We start from the raw sequence: 21,304 nt of genomic DNA on the forward strand, positions 1-21,304 counted from the left end.
TACATGTGTACCAGGCCAGGGCATGTAAACAAGCATATTTATATAGAATGGTTTGTAGGTGCTCAAACTTGGAAGCAACCCAAATGTCCATCAGAAGCATAATGGATAAGTAAGTTCCAGTCTCCGTACCCTTCCTCACTCTGACCCCCACTGACTTAGCATCAGTGGGGATATTTTTTTCAGACAACATATCTTCATTTAAAACAGGAGTCCAACTACCTGCTTTACAAAATAGATTTTTTCCACTGAAAAATGAATTTCCTATATCATTGCAAATATGTAGGAAAACTCTAACAAGTTGTGGTCAACTACTTGTTTTATCGTTGTGTTCATCTAAGGGCTCTTTTTCTTTTTCAATCCACTTTTAAAAGTTTATATACAGCAAAATCCATTCTTTCTTGGCATTCAATTCTATGAGTGTTAAAAAATGCATACAGCTTATCCTTTCCTTTCTTTTTTTTTTTTTAACAAAGGAGTATCAACATAGGTCTCACGTAATTTATCTTAGATTTTGTCCACTGACACCTGAGACTTGGGAAAACAAAGTTTGATTTCACAATTTGGTAGGCAAGTTGTGGTTACTCCACGAGTTCACAAAAGTTCAGGTTCACCTGTTGGTGCTTGCTCAATTGTTTGCATAGGTTCTGATTATTTTCTAGAATAGCCAGTCATGAGCTGACCCCTTCCACTAAGATTAGAAGGGAAAACAGGCTTGGCTTTCAACTCTTTATGGAAATTTGGCAAGCCATTGCTGCAGGTGAAGGGCCCAACCAAGGATTTTCTAAACCAGGTGTCCTTGGCTGCCAAGTACATAAGCAACCTAAAACTCCAGGAGAGGGTCTGACATTTCTGAGCTACTTCGTTGCCTCGAAAGTGTCAATATTTGATAGCCTAAGCATTGAGGGAGAGTGAACACTTATCCCTACCCTTCTCCAAGAAAGGGAAACTTGGACCCTTAGTAGTCATATAGTTTTCAAAGTACATGAAATCAGTTAACTATTTAACCATAAGTCCACCATTACATTTGTTCCAACATAATGCAAAAATTTTTAAATTTTTTATTGAATAAAACCTTGCATGCCATCCCAATAAGAGACAACCGCTACCTCACCCAGTATTTTACCCCTCCCTACCCCAGTTGTTTTGACCTTTATTCTTCAATGGATGACTTCAAAAATGGGATGCTAAGCCTCACCAAGATGGTGACCTGGATGTCCAGGTCCTCTGGTGGGGTAGGAATTAACACATCTTATAAGGTTCCAGGTGGTTCTGATGCTGGGGATTAGGGAACTACAGTTTGAGAATCATAGCTGTAAATCTAAAAATTTATGGAAAATGTGGAAGGCAGAGGAATCTATTAACACCATAAGGATATATTTTAAATCCAGGCTCTGAGAAATAGTTCCTTAAACAAATAAATTATAAGGAAAAAGAAAGTAAGAAAGAATCTAGAGATTAAAAGAGACTTAGTAGGCATGGAGAGCAGGGCCAAGAAAGCAGCATAAAATACAAGCTTTGACCTCTGTATGAAGCTGGATGTCAGCATCTACCAGATTCTGCCCAGTACCTCCAATAGCAGCTACAGGCTGGAATTCAGGCCAGCCTACTTATACTGGTCACCTCCAATCATTTTGAAAGGGAAGGTTGTCTATCAACTTGAGTATAAAACATCACAGGAGCTCTTTGGGCACCAGTAGAAACAATATCCTATCATTGCTGAGGAGATAGTGACAGATTCCAGCTTCTACTGTGTAATCTGGTTCCAGAATGACACTGGACATAGTGCTTTCATTGGCATTTACTTCATAGAGTAGGTTATGCCTTTGACTTTATTTTTTTAAAAAGATTTTATTTATTCATTCATGAGAGACACAGAGAGGCAGAGACAGAGGGAGAAGCAGGCTCCTCACAGGGAGCCCGATGTGGGACTCGATCCCAGGACTCCAGGACCACGCCCTGAGCCGAAGGCGGACGCTAAACCACTGAGCCACCCAGGCGTCCCAATGCCTTTGACTTTAATATCCTTCTACAAAACCACTTCAAGTGGGTAAAGCAAGTATCTAAGATGTCCAATGAATCTCAACAACTGGACACTCATCCCAAGTTGGATCTGGGCTTCAAGGAAGGACAGATCATCATATTGAGTAATAGGAACATTGCAACCAAGAGATGATGGTTTTCTAAGCCCAGGACTGCAGGAGACTGCGGGCCCAAGTTTACTCCCAGCCCCATTTGGAGGAAAAGCTCCTATCCTCTCCCCCATCCTCAGAGGATGCCATGAGCAATCATGTTGCCCCCACCACCCATTCCAAATCTAACCAAGGAGGCAATGACACAGATATCCTTCTAGGGTGGGCTTCTCCTACTCTTGTCATGACACCAGCTCCAGTCTCTGACTTGGAGAGACTTTGGCACTGCATTCAGCTCTGTTCCAAACCTGGCACCATAGCCATCCAACTAAGCCCAGAACTGAATAGCCTTGGCAGAACAGCAAGAATAGATTTGAAGAATAAAAATGACCTTGAGAAGTTAAGGAAGAAAACCTCATGTTTGATGAAGAAAATGAATGAGGTACAGAAAAGGCTTTTTCTAGACCATTGCAATATATATATATATATATATATATATATATATATAAAATGTATTTGTTTGGGGGATGATCAGAATACTTACACAGAGCCAGTGGATATTCTTGAAGACCTTGTCATACAGCTCATCACTGAAACAATGCACAAAGCAATGAAAATTGAAAGACAAGGCCAAGTACAAGTTGAAGTTTCATCTTCTCGATTTTGAAAGGACTCAAGGAAGTTTGCGAAGGTTACTTGTGATAACTCTGAATGAAGAATTGAAACAGTCTGGAAAAGAATTTGATGAAGCCTACTATGGATCTTGACACTTTTTGTAATTTCTTAAACTTCATTATCTTGTGGGGCAGCCATCTATAACAACTGAATATTTTCTACAATAAAGTCCATGTAATTGAAAGATGGAGAACAAAATTTTCATGTCTTCAATTGTAGAGTGATAGTTGAGATTTTCATTGCCTGCTTTGATATTACTATACTTGAATTACTTATTGGATATCAATGACCACACAAAAGTTATTTTGGTAACCACACAGTTCCTTCTGACTTTGGACTCTAAATGATGTAGTAGTACTTGTATTAGGTGTCTTTGTACCATTGTAAGCTATATGATAGCTGTTTAATATGTGAAATCTAAATGTCACTATTGACCCTGTGATACCTGAAATATGTGTTTCATGTATTTTCAAGTTTCTAGACAACAGTAATCTAAGATTATTAAAGAGAGTATACTTTCGAATCACTGTATTGTACACCTGAAACTAATATCACACTGTATCTTAACTGAAATTTTAAAAAATTATATAAGATAATGAGCTGGTTTTGTTTCTGTCAAGTCAAAGATGATATTGGAATATAGTGTTTTGGGATGCCTAGGTGGCTCAGCGGTTGAGCGTCTGCCTTTGTCTCAGGGTGTGATACTGGAGTTCTGGGATTGAGTCCCACATCGGGTTCCCTGCATGGAGCCTACTTCTCCCTCAGCCTGTGTCTCTGTCCCACCCCCAGCCCCGTGTGTGTCTCTTATGAATAAATAAAAATCTTTTAAAAATAAAAGGAATATAGTTTTTTGTAAGAATGTTTAGGTCTTAAAAGATAATTTGTTTTCTTCTTTAGTTAGTGATTTTTTGGAGAAACTAAACTTCTCATGAATGTTTGTCTTGCAAGGCTTTTTTGACTTAAAAGCTTTGGGGCTTATACATACTATTTGTTAAGTTGTAGAATCATTTTCCCAAATCAGATTAAAGCTTCTAAAACATATATTTTTAGTAGTAGTTGGAATGGAATTGCTTAAAAAATTGATGGCAGAATAAACATTTGGGGTAGTATTTTATCAACATATTTTTGGTACTTGTTCATTGTGGAAATGTGTACTTGATTAAAATCAAATATGGCTATGGAAACCACTTCCTCATCTTCCTGTAGCTCAAGATATATATTTTGTGTGTTTTTAGCTATACTATATATTATTATTGCACTTAGCTTAAAATAAGGATTGAAATTGCATTTAAAGAGATCAGTGAATGTTACTATTGTGAAATTGAGTGTTTCGTGTGCTGTTTATAAGCATTATAAATCAGTAATTAGGAAAACTCTACTTTCTTAAGCTACTAATACCAGGAATAAAATGTGAAAAATTAAAAACAATGCCCCATGACCCTGGGGACACAAATCACTAAATTGGAAATCCCTTCTGTCTCACAACTAAAACTCCTGGACAGTCTTTTTCTTAACTTTCCCATGGTGTACAAGCTGGTTTATGTCATTCCCTTTAACGTTACTTGCTATGTCTCCTGCTTATTGACAAGGCAGGAATAGTGAGGCTTACTGTGAAGACTCAGCAGGCCAGAGAGAAATGACCTCTAAAGTCTGTAAAATTCTTCTCCACCTTTTAAATTCGATTTATTTATCTCATGATCCCTGTGCACATCTTTGTAAAGTCTTATTTAGCAATTTCAGGGGACAAGAAATCCTTGCAGTTCCTTCTTCCCTAAGCCAATTCTCTGAAAATGGATAGATTAGCCTGAGTGTTTACAAATCCAAAATTTGGGCGGGGATAGGGATGGAGAAAGCTGTCTTCCCTCTGCACTCTCCTCTACCCTTCTTCACCTCATCTAGTGCTGACTGCAGCTCCATCACCCTCTCGTGCATTCACATGTCCCTTCCTAAGGGAAAAGGCTGTGTCAGTGACGTCTCCACTATTTTCTATTTGTGTTGAGAAGCACATCTTTGACTTGTAGATATGGCTTAGATAAAGGAAGTTCAAGGGGCTGCCCTTGAACTAGTGTTTTCTTGTAACTCCATCCTGTTGCTATATGTGAAGCAAAGCTTCACTTGGTATTTGCCCCATCGTTTAATCACTGGCAGGTTTAGAGTTTCTAACCTGACCTGTGGAGCAAAGAGGTTGAAACCACTTAGCTCATTATGAATACCCATGTTGCCATGCTGCCTGGGTATCTGGCCCCTTTCTGTGAACATTTTTTTTTCTTTTTAAAGATTTTATTTATTTATTCATGAGAGACACACAGAGAGACAGAGGCAGAGACAGAGACACAGGCAGACTGAGGAGCAGGCTCCACACAGGGAGCCCAACGTGGGACTCGTTCTGGGTCTCCAGGATCACACCCTGGGCTGAAGGCGGTGCTAAACCGCTGAGCCACCCGGGCTGCCCAAGAGGATTAGTCCATTTCTAGGAGGCCAGAGAGGTCACTTACTCTCTCTCTGCCATGTGAGGATCCAACATGTCAGCTACCTAAGACCAGAAGAGCACCCTCTCCAGAACATGACCATGCTGGTACCCTGCCCTCAGACTTCCAGCTTCAGAACTGTGAGACACAAAATTTTGTTGTTGATAGGTCACCCAGTTTATGGTATTTTGCTATAGCAGCCCAAGTGAAGACTGATGCTTGCAATCTGAATGAAGGAAATGCTTACATTTAGTTTCAAAATATATTCTCTCTTGATTTCCCTCCTTTATCTCTTCCTAACGTTGGGCCCATTTTTTGTTTTCATTGTACTCCCCATCCGGCAGCTCTATGCTTGCAGAGTGGCAGCAGGGCATTTTTAAAGTTTTAAATAGAAAACACTAAAAGGGGACACTGGGTGGCTCAGTGGTTGAGTGTCTGCCTTCGGATCAGATCATACCAGAGGGTCCTGGGATTGAACCCTGCATCGGGCTCCCCACCGGGAGCCTACTTCTCCCTCTACCTGTGTCTCTGCCTCTCTGTGTGTGTCTCTCATGAATAAATAAAGAAAATCTTTAAAAAAAAAAAAAACACTAAAAGGAAAATTTCTACAATCATTAGTGACTAAGTATTGGGAATCTATGCTCTCAATCTTCCTCCATGTTGTTGTTTTTTGTATTTTCAGATGATTATATATTTATAGATAATATATATAAATAAATCATATATAAATTGCAGGCATTAAAAATAAAGTTTAAGGCATATACATATAAAACACATGTTGTATTCATGCAATAATGATAATTTAAAATAAGGGACTACAAATATCCAAGCTGTAAAACAAAATATTTATGAGACAATCAGGGAACTCTGAACACTGGATATTTGATTAATTAAAATTTTTTAGGTGCGATACTGGTATTATAGTTTAAAAGTACTATCTTTTAGAGATACTAAAATACTTTGAAATGAAATGATGATGCCTGGGATCTGCTTCCAAATAATCTGGAGGGAAAGGAGAGCAAAGGGGTAGAGGAAATCAGGTAAGTCATGAAATGGTAAATATAGGCAAATGAAGATTCATTACACCCTACTCTCTTCTTTTGAATGCTGAAATTTCCCAGGATAAAAAGTAACAAAACACAGGATGACAGATATATATTTACTCTGATACTGGTTATTTGAGCAAGAGGAGTCCAGGCCTCACTCCCAAACTCCCCAGGCTTCTGGAGAGGAATGGAGGTCAAACATCCCAGGCCGCCCCTCTGAGTGCCTCAGCTATAGTGGCCATGTGTCCCTGGGAGCAGCCATGCCTATTTCAGCTGGCCACACATGGTAGAGATGAAAGAAACCAGGGCGAACATAGTTCTCAACATACACAGAGCAGAGGAGCATAACAGCACAGGGAGGCAGGAGGAGCCCTCACCTTCAAATCCATGTTCCCCAGGTGCCCTGGGCCCATTGGACAGGGGTCAAGGTATTCCATCCTGCAAAGCTTCCTGGACTGAGCACCTGGAGCTGTTGCGCACACGTGCTTATACTTGTTTCACTTGCAGCCCCAAGGCTGGGGAGGACACAATTGTTTCCCAGGATTAGCCAGCAGAGACTCAGTTCTCTGGCCTGCCTCCACTCCTGCTCCCCACTATGGGGTAGCACAGGAAATGGGAACTAAGCAAGCAGATTCAGAATGCTACAAAGCTTGGACTCTCCCTCAGCCTTGGCCTGCTAGGAGGCAGAGGAAACAGTACCTGGATGATAGGAAGTCAGATGGTAACTGCCTACAAAAACAAGCTGAAAGCTGGAGCACCAAGGACTGCATCTCCTTTGGGACCCAAAATAGAATTATTTGCATCATAAACATATGCCTTGGGAATATGGCTGCTTGTGTGTCATTTCATTTATTCAGTATCAGCCTCTCCCAAGTACCCTTTCTGATTGAGTGCCTGTGTCAAGCATGTTAGCTCATTTACTCTTCCCCTGAAGATTACCTGTGAAAGGAATACCACCTGAGGAAGGTGCTATTGACCTGGGTACAAATACCAAAACTAAAGACCAGAGATTAAGCAACTTGCCCAAATTCACATAGCTTAAAACAGAAGAAGCAGGATATAAGCCTTATTCTTACTTCACAAAGCTGCTGCCAAGTTGGGGAAGGTGCTGTTGACTCTGGCAATCTGCCCAAGAACCCCCAGAAGAGAGGGGTTACTAGCTGATAAGATTGGGACTGCTCATACCATGAGCATGCCAATTGCCAGCCAGTCTGCTTGGTTCTCATGTCACAACTGGCAATTGAGTGGATGGATCAAAGGAGGCTATTCCCATGCTATGCCCCATCCTTGGTAGAGTGCCTCACTAGGGCTCTCTCCCCTTATCACATCCAAGTTTCCAGAAACCTCTTGGACCTCATGTACAGCTCCCACTGTCATCTGCAGGCAAGGCTGCTTGCATCAGCTGTCTGCCATCCACTGGCCACCCAGCTTCCATGATTGAACACTGGGACACAGTGCACACATGCTGCTCTCTCCCCTTTCTTGCCACCATGACCCAGTTTCTGCTCCTTCTATCCCACTGAGACTGCTCTGGTCAGCTCACAAGACATTTGAGAATCAGGCATTTCTACAACACAGCCACATTGCCTCTGAGCTGTATCGAAGGCTGCTATCTCCCCTGAATCTCTCCTCCTCGGCCTGACACTTCCTCTGGAGGCCTCTGCTCCAATAGATGCTCCCTTGGGCTCTTTAACACTCAGTACTGCCCAGGGCTCTGGCCTCCCCACTGCCTGGACACTTTCCTCTGGTGACTTGTGGCCTCACCTGATTTCCAGGCCCTCAGTTGCTTGCTCTGCCTTGACCAAGTCCTGTAGGCCAGTAGGCTTCTGTTCACTGTACTACTTCAGGCCTTGGGGCACTGCAGGGCATGGGATCTGGCTTTCCCAATAGCCAAGAAATAAATCCCAGCAAGTGAGGGAGGGCAAACCTGGAGCAACCAGAGACAGAAGACAGGAGGAAGAGCAGGGCAATCTGGTCTCTGTCCCTTCACCGACCCCAGTGTAACATTCCAGCTAGGTATGGTGTTCTGGTTTCCTATCCAGGGATGGCACACATAGGCAGGTGGCTAGCTGTGTCTTGGTGAAGCAGTGGGCAACTCATTAAAACCAACTTTGTTTCTCCTTCCCTGCCTAGTTTCCCTCCTTCCTTTCCCTCACTTGCCATGCTTTGGGACTGCAACTACCATAAAGCACTAGCACTTCAGCTTGGCCTCAGGTTCAGTGTTCTAAGTAACCTGAATTAAGACCGTACACCTCATCCAAATGTTAAATTTTAGTTGGAAGAACCATTTCAGGATTTAAAGCAAGGAATAACATGGCCCACTGTACATTCTGGAATGGTCCTTCTACTGTCAGTGGGAATTGGTTGACAAACACATGGAGGTAGGGTGGCTGAACCCAAGTCCTATCTCACCTAATTCCATAAATGAATTTAGGTGACAGGCCCCTGGTCTAGCCCTTTCCCTCTTGTTCACACTAACTTATTGCACGTGAATGTGAGGGGCACACCATTCTACTAGTCTCTACAGAGAGAGTCCCTCAAATTTGGCACAGCCAAAGCCTCCTCAGCATCCCTTCTCCTGTACTCCTGCTCTGAGCCAAAAGGCCCAAGTCCCACTCCCAACACCACACAGAAACCACTGAAGCAGAAGTTGCTTTAATCAAGGGGTGAAGTCCTCTATCAGGGGGACCTCACTGAACCTTTGGTGGTGGGTCTCGGCCTACCCCCCACATGCCCTGAGGCCCCCCAGGAAGGAGGGAGCAGCTGAACAGCAAATTCTGGAGGCCAAGGAATGGAAACAGGGGAACCCAAGTGAATGGGGCAGGGACAGGGCATGACAGGTGGAGGCGAAGCTGAACAGGGCAAGAACAGCTGTTCACACACAGCTCTACCATGGGGACTAGCTGACAGGGCTGTGCAGCAGGCAGAGTGGCACCAGCAGGGCTGAGGGTAGAAGTGGGTGGGACGAGCACTTAGGAGATGAGGCGACCATGAAGCTGGTGCAGCTGCTCCTGGGTCAGCACCAGCCGGTGTCGCTGTCCAAGGCCAGCTGCACACGAGAAGGTCACTTTGCCCATGTAGACAGTGTCATCTTGCTGCTCCTCCTTGGCCTGGGAGTTAGCAAGGGGAAGAAGTCCCCGGGTCAGCGGCTCACCTGAGCTGTGTGCCACTGACAGGGATCCTGCGCACTGAGACCAAGGCACCCCCTGCAAGACAGACTTTGGGGCCCGCAGACTATGGTGACTATGTATTCCAAACCAGAATTGGGGTACATAGTCTGACAAGGGAGTTTTGAGCCTCCCCTGGTGTCAAAGGTCATAGATGTTTAACTGCTAAAATACTGAAATTTCTGGAAACACGGGCAGTACTCTTGAGTTGCTGACAGGTAAGACTTGGCCAGTTAACTCAGCATGTGCAGTTGTTGGACCTGAGACCCCAAAGGCCTCTTCATATCCTGGGGGAGAGGGGAAGGACCCACCAGAGGCTTCAATGATGCCCATCCTCCTCCCCATGCTCCCTCTTACCCTAAGGAAAGCTGATGAGGGGAAGGTGGCAAAGTCGGTGGGGACTGTGGCTCCAGGGCGCTGAGATACAGTCTCCTTAAGGACCTCATCCTGGCAAGGAGTAGAACAAGGGTTCATTTAGCGGACCTCCACAAGCTAAGACCAGAATCTTTCTGGTTCCACAAGGACACTAAGATCAGGGGGAAACAGGAACCTGGTCCTGTCACCATACTTTTGCTGTCACCTCCAACTCCATCCGTATCCCACATCCTTACAATTTTAGTATATGTGCTGCTGAAGTGAGCACACATCCTTACTTTAGATACTTACCCTTAAAGCCCAACTCAGACTCTACGGCCTCTGGGAAGCCAGCCCCAACCATTCTACCCCACAGTGATCTCAGCACTGAAGAAGTTGTAACCGAACCCTACACTCTAAAGATGACCCTAGCTCCACCTATTTTGTTGGTGAGAATCGGTCTTCTGTTTGCACCAAGACAGTGAACTTCTGAAGCAGGAACCCTGCCTTGCCCTCCACCCCCTCCCCAGTGTGCTGTTTAGCACAGGGCTGGGGCCAGAGGAACTCTGGGAGTGTCGGTGGAAATGAATGCGCTAAGGGCTCCAGCAGGGAATGTTATGAAGCAAACTCTGTAGACTGACGAAGGGCAGGGACTGATCTAACCTTGAGCTTCTCGATGGTGTCACTTAAGGACTTGAGCTGAGCCACTTGCTCCAGGAGTTGGGCCGATGGGCTCTTGGCAGCTGTGGAGAAGGAAGGCTGGTGAGGCCCACCAAGGCCAAGGCAGGCAGCTGTACTGGATTAAGGGTCAGGAGTGCAGATACTAGATCCTCTGGTGGGTGAATCAAGCAAACTAAACACCAAGGCCAGAAAGCAATGCTAGAAAGAGCCTCTACCATATGGCAGCTGCCTGGGTAAGGGTCACAGCTCTGGGCCAAAGGAAGGGGATACATTATTCATCTCAGGGGTTGGTGGGTCCATACCAGGGCTGGTACGAGTGATATCTACTACGTGGGTGTGTGTGCTCAGTTGATTCAAAGTCTCCAACAGTTGGCTGGTCTTACGATACAGCGCACCAGCTGCTAGCTCACTGTCAGGGCCTTCATGAGGTGAGGGGGAGAGCTTTGCCACATGCAGAGGTGGCAGGGCTGCTAAAGATGCCTTCATCTGGGCTCCCTGTGGGGGGGAAGAAGAAGAATGGTGGTAAGAGGTAACAGAAGGCCCTGCCATCTACCCTTAATGGGGCAGGTGGGCTCCACCTTCACCCCACTCCTTCTTATGACCCCCTCACCTTGAGGATGCTATTCTCATGCTGGAGCTGGGAGATGTGCAGCCTCATGGCAGAGATCTGCTGAAGCAGCAGTGGTGAGTCCTTCACCAGCCCAGGGCCTGGCACAGATCCTGGAGCTTGCCCAGGGGCACCTCCTGTGTGTACCAAAACAAATGTCATCAACCCCAGGTGGAGAGGGTGGAAGATAGGCCCCATCCCTGCTCATCCCCTTTCGTTAGCCACTCCCACCTCCGGTCCTGGTTGCTCCCAAGGGGTGAGTCTTAACCTGCTCCCCCAGACCCACCCCCCACAGCCCTGGTATGCCCTCGCCAGGGCGAGTCTCTACCTCGCTGCTGTTCTTCTGTGTTCGGGATAGCCCATGGGGGAGCAGGAAAAGAGGAGAGAGGAGTTAGACAATTTGGGTGTCAAGGTGCCACACCAGAGGAAACCTGGACATGACCTACAGGAAAACCCTTTCAAATCATTGCTTCCCCTCTCTCTAACAAGCCCCTGCCCCCCTGCCCTTGTCCCTTGCACCTGGGGGAAGAGCATATATGAGTGAAAAAAAGATAAGGAAGGGGAACGAGGCCATGAGACTGGGCGAAGTGCAAGGAAGAGTGGCTGGCAGCAGGGGTGTGCACTGGAAGAAGCATTCAGGGCAGGAGGCATTCCTGCTCCCGGACTCACACTCCATCTCCAAGAAAGAAACGCCAAAGGAATGCTCCTGAGACCCTGAGATGTCTACACCCTTAGTGTTCTGCAATAGCAAATCTGAAGCTGGACGTTCAGCCTGTTCCTCAGGCTCCCCATCATTCTGAGGCAAAAGACGCTCTTTTTTGGTGCAAGATTTTGTGAATCAGAACCAGTATCCTCCCCAAGGAACAGGAGCCAGCTGGACCACAGGAGTCCAAAGCCAACAAGGTACTTGGTCACCTCCCAAGATTAAGAGGCACCAGTAAGGGGGGCTCTGATGAGAATAAGATCCTAGGTAAGGCCAACTGACAAGATGGGCATAGCAGGGGAACTCTAGAGATCCTGAAGGCTTCAGTGCAAGAAGTCTGTCTTCTGGACCTAAGAAAGAAACTAGAAGACTATAGAGCAGACAAGAACTAACATGGCAGTAGCCACCTCCTTGGTCCAGGAAAACTGGGAAGACTGGGCCTCAGAAACAGAAAAACTCCAGGAAGGGAGCCCTGACCACACTAAAGACCAAGCAGAGGCAAGAACACAAGCCCCAAGTGGAACTGGGAGAATTCAATAATGGGAGAGACAACCACGCCAGATGGTAAAGCCACATGAACTCAACAGGGAGAAATATAAAGTACAAGCAGAACAGGAATCAAGAGTAGGCATCAGGCATGGCTGGACACAGCAGCTTAGCCCAAGCTACTGCAGGCTGATGACCCTCTGGGATAGAGGGATGGCACAGGAAGGCCAGACTGCAGACCCAAAAGGGACATCTACTAGAGTCTGTCATAATTCTGAACTCCATTGACAAGTTCGTAATGCTCCATCTTGATCAGGGGGACTCTGCGCATATCTTCAAAAGTAAAAACTTGGTGAAAAGCTGCCATAGAGCGAAACTGCGCAAATACATTCCTGGCTGAACATCTACTAAAAGGGGGGCAGAAGTCCAACAGGGGCCAAGGACAGGAGGGAAGCCTTGTCCCACGGCACTCACCACCAGCAATGCCAGAGACCAGGGTAGCGATCCCTGAGGGAGGGGGCCCCCGGAGCCCCTCTATCGTGCGCTTTGACTGGCTGTTCAGCCGCTGCTTCAGCTCTGCCTTCTCTGCCTCTAGCTGGTCAATGTCAGCCTGGAGTGCATCCATCGTCTCCTCAAACTCTCTGCGGAAGAGAATCTGGGCTTGAGCAGTGTTCCTTCCCTAGGGCCCCACTCCACTTCTCATCCTGACAGGTCCTCGGAGTGGCCCTGCTTGGTGAGGAGCCAGGAGCAGCACATGCTCTGGCTGGGGTGACACAATGGGGCTGGCGGTCGGAAAGGAAAACGGTATCTGTTCCCCTGGGGAGAGTGTAGGGGGAGGGGTTAGGAGGGAGAGCAGCTGGCAGGAAGGAGGGGTGGAATAAGCAGGGGCCCAGCGAAGGTGCCTGACTTCTCCTTCTTCCGCAGCAGTGCCTGGGTCTCCTCTAGCCGAGTCTGGACTTTCTCGATGCGCTCGTCTGCATCCTTGGCAGCACTGTCCAGCTTTTTCTCCAGGAGGCTTAGCCGCACATTGGCCTCACTCAGCTCCTCCCCCTGGACAAGGACAGAGAGTGTCTAGTTCCCTCATATCCTCTCAAGGGCCCCAGGGACACAGGACAGCTCAGATGCTAGAAAGCTCCTACAGGCCCATGAGTGCTCCCCTCACTGATCACGGGAGCCACATTTCTCAACCCCCAACCAGTCTCAGTCCCAGGAGATCCCCAACACTCGACGCTGTCCTGTATGTCAGCAGTACTGCCTATTCCCCCCACCCCAGATCCTGAGCCTACCCTACAGCCTCACCTTGATTTTCAGTGACTTCTTCAATTCCTTGATAACTGTCTCTCGATCTTCAAGCTTCAAGCCCAGTCCTTCAGCATCGGTGATCTCTGCACGAAGGGCTGCAGCCCTCAGCTCAACTGGGGGAGGCTAGGGGGTCAGGTGGGAGTAGAAAGGAGGGGTGGGGAGAAGAGGTCACCAATGTGTTCCTTCCAGAGAAAGCTAGGCATAGGGAAAGCCTTGCCTTCCAAGCAGGATGGTGCTCTCCAGATTCCCTTCTCCCACCTCCCAGCCCTTCCCAGCAACAGCTCTGTAAGTCCTGCTCTTCTGGGATCCCCAAGCCCCTCTGAAAAGCTCCCTACCTACCTTGCTGGGGGGCCGCTCTGCATCATACTCTCCCTCCTGCATGGCTGTGGCCAATTTGTTCATGGTACTGATGAGGATGTTGCTTGACTGGCGCAGACACTCATAGGGGCTGCTGGAGGGGGTCCCATAGATCTGCAGGAGCAAGGGCAGCAGTGAAAATCCCACACTGGCCACGTAACTCAACTGCCACCTCTGCCCAGCCGTCCAGGCCTACCTGCTCGCTTGCTTTGAAAGCCAACTCCTCTAGGGCAGCCACAGGCAGTCCCTCATTCTCTGCCAGCGGGGCAATGAGCTGGGCAGCAGCAGCTGCCACCTCCTGCAGCACGGCCACCACCCACGTCAGGTGTTTCCTGCAGTCGAGGAGTGTGTCCGACACCTATGCGACAGCCCAGAGTCAGGAGCCCACCCTGTGTCCAAGGCCACAGCTCCCAGCTACCTTAAAACTATTCTTGTTCCCTGACCAGATCCAGATCTCAACACTCTGGGCCCCTCCTGGTTCTACTCAGCTTCCTCTCCTTCCCCCTTCGCTGCCCTAAACCTGTGGTCCAAAGGCTAGTGCAGCTGGGATTCCAGGAGCATCTGTCCCTGGCATTCGCCTTCGGATCTTCTTGCAGAACTGGCGGATGTCACTGCACGATGTTTCCAAGTCCCGGAGCAGGAGGGCAATATCTGAAGCCTCCTGGCCACCCTACTCATGTAACAGGAAACAGGGAACAATACAGCATTGGGGCCAGAAATGAGGAGCTGGGGACTAATGCGGAAAAGGAGGTAAAAGAGATCTGGCTGTGCTCTCACCTGCAAGAAGGCACGCAGCCGCCCCACCTCCACACTCATGCAGTCCAGGGCACTCTGAGTAAACTGTAAGCACAAATGCGCGTAGTTTTGAGCCCCCAGCGGGAGCCCTTCTGCCCCATCACCATTTCTAATAAGTCCCCACCTTCTGCCGACTGGCTTCCTTGGTCTGACCCCGTTCCAGTCTTATGTGACCCCATGAGGGCCAGATCTCTTGATCTGATGTCCTCCATTTCTGATCTCTCCAGGAGGCTCAACCACTGGGCCCAGACAGCTCACCTTAATGTGGTCAGCCAGCTGCATGGTACTGTCTTCGGGCTGTTCGGCAAGATGGATACTATACAGATGCTGAGGAGAAATGACAAAGAGACAGCCTTTAGGCCTTGGAAAGATGGAGGATTCTTCCCAAACTGCATTTTGAGCCCCAGTCATCATAGGATTCCAGAGGTTTAAGGAAAATCTGAGACTCCAAGGAGCTGCATCCTCATGCAAGTTCCTTTAGGAGCGAGCCACACCTTAAGCAGCCAACCTAGGACATATAACCTCGGCCACTCTGGCAACAGCCCCAGCAGGAGAAACCTTCCCTCCCTGCTGCAAGCCTGAATTCTCGCCCCAGACCTGGTAGTACTTGATGGCCTTGGTGAGAGGCTCTACATTGACAGTCTCGTCCAGCTGATCCTTATGTAGCAGCTCAATGAGGAAATCCAAGGAGCGCTCATGGGCACTCATCTCAGGATAGAGGCTGCCGACCTTCTTATACACGTCCACGTTGCACTGAGACAGGGCACTAGAGACCAGAGAAGGGTCCTCTGAGGCCAAGGCCTGCCAGGCAATCTCAATCTGTCCACTCTTGGCCCTGTGGCCCTAGAGCATGGGGCCAAGGGATCACTTACTGCTCATAGCGGTGGAGTGTGGCCTGCAACAAACTCAGTGAGTATACCAGCCCAGCAGCAAAGCTGAGCTGCTCCCCTGCAGCTCCTCGGAGCCCGGGCCGCTCTGAACAGTTTTCACTTAGTTCAAACTTCTCCTGGGCCTGCTTCCGGATCAGCTCTGCCTGTGGGAAGAAGCACCAGCACCCCTCTGGGGCTCAGAGCAGAGGATGGAGAACACAGACTCGGGAACACAGAGCACAAAACTGAGCAACTACGTGGCAGTGGCAGCGGGGAGAGGGGAGTGGCACATGGACACATATGGAAGAGGAAAGCAGCAACAGCTTAGATGGGCACAGGGTCTCACCTAGGGAAAGGATAATGATGTGATTACTGGCAGTTGTGAGGATTTAGGATGTGGAGATAAAAGGGTAGTAAACCAGTGGAGCAAGCTCTTTCCTGCCTTAAAGCTACTGCTCCTCCTATTCTTTTACCTGAATTCTATCCTGCCAGTTATCCCCCACTAGCTCCTAATCATCTTCTAGGTCTCAGTTCAAATGTTATTCCTCCAGTGCTACCCTTCCATCTAAATCAGAACCTCCACAGTGCTGTCTCTGAGAAGCCACCTCCCCTTCACAACCCACCATCTGTAATACACATCCATCTCCAACTTTGTTGACTATATTCCTCCACTGCATCATAAACTTTGGGAGCAAGGATGCTGACTGTTCTCACTCAGCATCCTCCAGGCCTGGTACACAGCAAGTTCAACAGATTCCTGTTGAACACGTGATTAGATTGATGGCCATACCTTGCAAATGAGACGAGGCATGAGCAGCAGCACCAGGACGCAGTCATGGTCCCCACCTGGCCGAAGGAAGCTATCGGGCATGAAGGCTGTCAGCAGGGACATGTGCCGGTTGGCCTGGGCCACCTCCATCTGCCTCAATTCCATCTCAATTGCCTGTGAGATGGACACGTAGGTGGGCTCTCAGCCAGGTGGAAGAGCACCTCAGAACTATCATGCCTTGTTCTACCAGGTCCCTTGCTTCTGGGATAAGCCTAGGCCAGGAGTCTTCCAGACCACCATGCAAAGCATCCCCTCCTCCAGCAACCTGAAGTCCAGAACCCCATGCCAGATCAGCCTACAGCCACACCCAGGCTGGGTGCCCCAACACTCCCCACTCTCTGGCCTATCCACTTTTCTGACCTTGGCATGAGCTTTAGTCTCAGCAAACTTGATTTTGAAGTCAAAAGTCTCTGGGGGTGGCTGCTGCTGCCTCTCCACAGACGCTTCTTGCTGGTTTGTCAGTTCCCGATTCACATCCTGTGAGCAAAGACAAACAATGAGGCACAGCTGGGTCATGAGGGAGCCCTAAGTTATCATGACTGGACAGCAGGGGGCACAATGGTACCTGAAGGTGGGCGGTCAGCTGGCGGTACTTCTTAATAGTTTGCTGATAATCTGCGACTGTCTCCTGGGCCGCCTCCACACGCTTCTGGGCCTCCCGGACCCGTGCGCCCGCCATGTCCAGCTGCTCCCGCAGCTCCAGTTCTGTCTCGCGTGCATTCTCCTGCAGCTCATCATTCATCTCATTCATCGCTTCCTGGGAGGCCACAAGGCAGTAGGGGCAAAGGAAAGGTAGTCAAGGTAGCAGGTCAGGTGGGGCCATTCACCACACACCCTGCTCAAGGGTTAGGGTTCATGTCGGTCCCTCTTTCAGCAAGTGGCTTCCAAATACCCTCCATCAGGGTGGGAAGTCAGGGGTCTATTCTCTTACCAAGTCCCCCACGGTCTCTCTCAACTCTCGCACTTTCTCTTCTAGATTCAGGTTCCGGTCTGTTAGCATCTCTACCATCTCCTCAGCACCCAGAGCAGCATCCACCTGTGTTACAGGGAGGGAAGAAGAAGGGCTACTCAAAGGTACCTAGAAAGAGAAAACACCAACCTTGGAAGAGAGGTCCTCTGAGCCAGGGCTACACTCCCCAGACCTGCTCCTTGAGCTCATCAATGGTGCTCTCTGCCTGGCTCAGCTCTTCCTGCAGACGCTCCCGCTGCTGCCTCACAACCTCCAGCTCTTGGTTCTTCTTTTCCATAAGCTTCTGGAGTTTCACATGTTCCTGCTTCTCTGAGGAAGATAGATCCCGCATCCTGGGGGAGAAGAGAGGAAGTGTCCAAGTCACTGGCGATGGGTGCTTTAATACATCTAGACACAGGAGAGTGAGCCTCAGAGCCAAGCAGGGAGGGGACCCTACCTCACCAGGGCATCCTTCAGGCGAGCATTCTGTTCCTCAAGCTGCTTGAGCTGGTAACTGGACGCTGCCCCGTCTGAACCTGGGGAAGACCATAAACACTCAGACATGGTTCCAATCCCACCATGTGGCCCCCAGCAGCTCCTGGCCCCTTACCCTTCTCCTCAATCTCAGCCTTGAGGATTTCTAAGTCAGTGGTGAGCTCATCCACACGTTCCTTCAACGCCTCCACCTCCTGCTGCAGGGACTCAGCCCGCTCTTCAGCCATCTCCTTGTCCAGAGTGGCCATCTCGATGGCATCAGCGGTGTCAGCCATCTCCTCCATGTAGCGTTCTTTTGCCTCTAGTGCCTCCTTGGCTTCCTGAAGAGGGGTGGAGGTTGGTGGGAGTGCAAGCAGAGAGGTGCCTCATACACTCCTTCTCACAGAATGTCCCAAGCCCCAGCCTCTGGTGTCTGGTGTGCTGACTTGGGTCCCAAGCTCCCCTCTCCACTCCAAGTCCCACCTTCCGCGCCTCTTTGAGGCGCCGCTGCAGGTCCGCCTGCTGTTCTTGCATTTTGCTCTTCCATTCCTGCACCTGCTCCAGCTGGATCTTATGTTTCTCCAGCTCTTTTAGCTTTGCCTTGTCTTCTGCCCGTTTCAACCTCAGGGTCTCCAGTTTCTCCTCTAGGTCCCGCACCTGGGCTCTCAGCCCCTCCTCCTCCTGCAAAGGACAGACCCCTGGATAGGTACACAGCCTCCCCCCTCCTCCCCATCAAGGCTGAGCCTGAGTGCAGGGACAGGAATGTATGCAAACATCATTCCAGCCCCAGGGTCAAAAGCAAGAAGCATACAAACATCTGAGAAAGGACCAGTACATAAGGGGAAAATGTGGAAGAAGGGCAGAAAAGGGTAGCTCAGTAAAAGGCAGAACCATATGCTATTCCCCACCCTTTGGATCCAAGTTCTGAGTCTCCTCCAACCCTGGAAAATTTCTAAGATCCTGCCTGGGGTCACAGCTCTGCCGCCCAACCTCTGCCACCCCTCTTGGATCTCCTTCACTCCAACCCTAGTCCTTACCTTGGAGGGAGAAGGCAGTGGGGGTGCTGCTCCAGGAGAGGTGAGAGCTGGTGTGGGGATGATAGGTGCTGCCAGTGGAGTCTGAGCCGGGGTGCTGGGCTCACTGCTGCTCAGCTCACCTGCTGATGCTGAGCCAGAGGGGCCCAAGGAGCTACTGGCTCCAGGCACCCCAGTACTGGCTGGGCGGGTGGGCTATTCCGAGGGTAAGCAGGCCAGAAAAAGAATAGGGATGTTGAGAAAGAATATGAGAATAGGCCAAGGGAAGGAGACAGAGAAGGAAAAGGGCAGTGAGAAAGTTATCAAAGTACAGTGAGAACAAAAAAGCAGAGTAAAGGGGAGAGAGAAAATGACACAATCACAGATAGTGACAAAGGAGAGGGGAGGCAGGAGGCGGGTAGAGAAGAGAGGGAGGAAGTGATAGAAGGAGACATAAGATTATAATGCTTCTCCCTTGGCATTGACCCCACATTCCTCCCAGCTCTGGCACTATCCCCCCAGAGCAGAATCTCTTACTCCCCAGACCTCCTCTTGGTGACCCAGTTGTGATCATTCTAGCAATTTCTTGATATTCCCAGTCCTATCGTTGTTCTGGGCCTGTACCCTCCTCCCCCAGGAGGAAAAAGTGCCTCAGTGTCATTCCCAAAGCAAAAGAACAAACTGGAGTTTGTTCTCTAACTTTCATGTTCCCAGGGAAGGCTGGGCTACAAGTGTGGGTGCCAAGCGCTGTATCGCACTCCTTGGGAGTTGAACTGATTCTCCCTCCCTTGGTCTGCTTTAAGGGACCCTTCAGGTCAAGGAGATAGAGTAAAAGTTGTATTCCTAGGCTCCTCCTTGAAACATGGTCAGCACAACCAACCTTCTGTCATCTCCCTCCCCCAAGACAAAGGGTCTCTAACCAGGCAACATTTACCCAGGCCCCCATGGGGCTGGAGCACAGGAGCTCCTGAAGCCCCAGAGCTTGGAGTAGTACCAAACCCTGAAGCTCTCCTCATGGGCTGACACTCAGATATCACATGCTATCTACAGATACCCCCAAGTCCTTACACCCTGACACTGACACTGCCAAGTTCTTCTTCACCTTTCTTCCAACTTCCACCCCCACTCTCACATCAAAAAACTAGTCAAAATGCCCTTCTTCAAGAAAGCCAGCCCTGATTAACCATAACCACTCTCATTTCTCTTCTGCACTCAGGCTACTGGCTCAGACAACTTCCTAAGGGCCAGAAGTCATTTTCCCAGGCCTGTCACTACCCTCAGTCCCCCCACTCCTCTGAAAAAGAGAACCCAGGATGCACTGTGACCAACTTTAACTTGCTCATACACATGCCCACACACATGCACATGCCTGAAATGTGTGTCTACACACAGCAGTGGCTTGTACAAAGGCCTTTTTTTTTTTTCTCACCTTGGGCCGCCGAGTTGTGGTCTGGACAGGCAACAGGAGCCAGAGGAGGAGAAGTAGTCAGGAAAGAAAGGATAATGGCAGAAAGACAGACAGCAGAAGGGACAGCAATGAGAGCAGAAGAAGTACCAGGAATGGAGCTACAGTCAGATGCCCCCCCCCCCACTCCCATTCCCACCCCATCCCCTTTCCCTCCCATGAATCACCTTGTTTCTACTCCAGGAGCTCAGAACTCCTATTTCCCATCGGTTCCTTGTCCCATTTATGCCCAACCCTTGCAGACCTCACCTCTTCAAACACCCTGGAAATCCCAGAAATCCCCATCTCCTAGGTTGAACCACAGGAGACCAAAGGCAGCAGCTGGTGGAGGTCCCCAGAGACAGGTCCCTCTAGCGCTCCAGCCCAGAGCCAAAGGCTCCGCCCACCCACCACTCCCAAGGACTTCCCCAGGTCAGCCCCCTCCTTCAAGTGCCAGACTCCACACAAGACCCCCAAGAAATACCATGTGACCAGAATGATGCTAGAAGCCCAGAAGTGAGTGATATGACCCCAGGAGAGGGGATCGGGCCCCCTAAGCAAAACAGTACTGCCATCCTCCCTACCCTACCCCCTTCCCCAGAACCAGATCCTGCAGCAGTTCTCATCCCTAGGGCAGAGGGCTCAGGTGTCAGGACCATGAATACTGCATTAACCAGAAGGCCAGAGCTCAGCAAAGTAACCCCACCCAGCAAAGCAACCCCACCCAGCTGCAAGAAAGGACATGGGGGTGGGCAGAAGCACAGAGAAACTAGTGCCCTAACCCAAATAGATGATTAATCCCAAGTTCCAAATTACGTTTCTGCTATCCAGTATCTTACAACTCTGACAAAAACAGATTTGGGTCGGACCCTACTTCTAGGAGTCTAAGGAGACCAACCCCCACCCCTCCTACCCTGAGCTGAGCCTCTATAGCTCTGGGTCAAAAACTATTCTAG

At 49.0% G+C, this 21,304-nt stretch overlaps 2 protein-coding genes across 15 annotated transcripts in view; both read right to left on the reverse strand.

The window, feature by feature from the left end:
• Positions 1-8,812, reverse strand: part of SLC4A5 (solute carrier family 4 member 5) — a 118,626-nt gene extending 109,814 nt beyond the window's left edge. For 4 of the 5 annotated variants that reach the window (XR_005987717.1, XM_041754342.1, XM_041754339.1 and 1 more), the window contains exon 1: positions 8,083-8,812. The gene's annotated coding sequence lies outside the window, so the exon portion shown is untranslated. Of the gene's footprint in view, positions 1-2,673; positions 5,180-8,082 lie in introns of those variants that run through there. The other variant, XM_041754340.1, reaches the window with a different exon arrangement.
• Positions 8,813-8,957: 145 nt separating this feature from the next.
• The window catches only part of DCTN1 (dynactin subunit 1), a 31,198-nt gene continuing 18,851 nt past the window's right edge, over positions 8,958-21,304 (reverse strand). For 5 of the 10 annotated variants that reach the window (XM_041754335.1, XM_041754331.1, XM_041754328.1 and 2 more), the window contains 26 exons: positions 20,334-20,354; positions 18,929-19,120; positions 18,375-18,572; positions 18,028-18,232; positions 17,875-17,953; positions 17,611-17,770; positions 17,400-17,504; positions 17,034-17,225; positions 16,829-16,945; positions 16,430-16,582; positions 15,643-15,803; positions 15,368-15,536; positions 15,029-15,097; positions 14,753-14,815; positions 14,496-14,645; positions 14,172-14,333; positions 13,958-14,089; positions 13,616-13,741; positions 13,224-13,366; positions 12,791-12,957; positions 11,456-11,470; positions 11,131-11,264; positions 10,823-11,015; positions 10,503-10,582; positions 9,843-9,932; positions 8,958-9,428 (listed from right to left, as the gene is read on the reverse strand). In XM_041754335.1, the coding sequence (XP_041610269.1) occupies positions 9,291-9,428; positions 9,843-9,932; positions 10,503-10,582; positions 10,823-11,015; positions 11,131-11,264; positions 11,456-11,470; positions 12,791-12,957; positions 13,224-13,366; positions 13,616-13,741; positions 13,958-14,089; positions 14,172-14,333; positions 14,496-14,645; positions 14,753-14,815; positions 15,029-15,097; positions 15,368-15,536; positions 15,643-15,803; positions 16,430-16,582; positions 16,829-16,945; positions 17,034-17,225; positions 17,400-17,504; positions 17,611-17,770; positions 17,875-17,953; positions 18,028-18,232; positions 18,375-18,572; positions 18,929-19,120; positions 20,334-20,354 (3,414 nt within the window). In that variant the 3' untranslated portion in view covers positions 8,958-9,290. The remainder of the gene's footprint in view (positions 9,429-9,842; positions 9,933-10,502; positions 10,583-10,822; positions 11,016-11,130; positions 11,265-11,455; positions 11,471-12,790; positions 12,958-13,223; positions 13,367-13,615; positions 13,742-13,957; positions 14,090-14,171; positions 14,334-14,495; positions 14,646-14,752; positions 14,816-15,028; positions 15,098-15,367; positions 15,537-15,642; positions 15,804-16,429; positions 16,583-16,828; positions 16,946-17,033; positions 17,226-17,399; positions 17,505-17,610; positions 17,771-17,874; positions 17,954-18,027; positions 18,233-18,374; positions 18,573-18,928; positions 19,121-20,333; positions 20,355-21,304) is intronic. The other 5 variants (XM_041754330.1, XM_041754338.1, XM_041754336.1 and 2 more) reach the window with 3 other exon arrangements.

The sequence above is a fragment of the Vulpes lagopus genome, chromosome 5, assembly GCF_018345385.1.
Source record: "Vulpes lagopus strain Blue_001 chromosome 5, ASM1834538v1, whole genome shotgun sequence".
NCBI lineage: Eukaryota > Metazoa > Chordata > Mammalia > Carnivora > Canidae > Vulpes > Vulpes lagopus.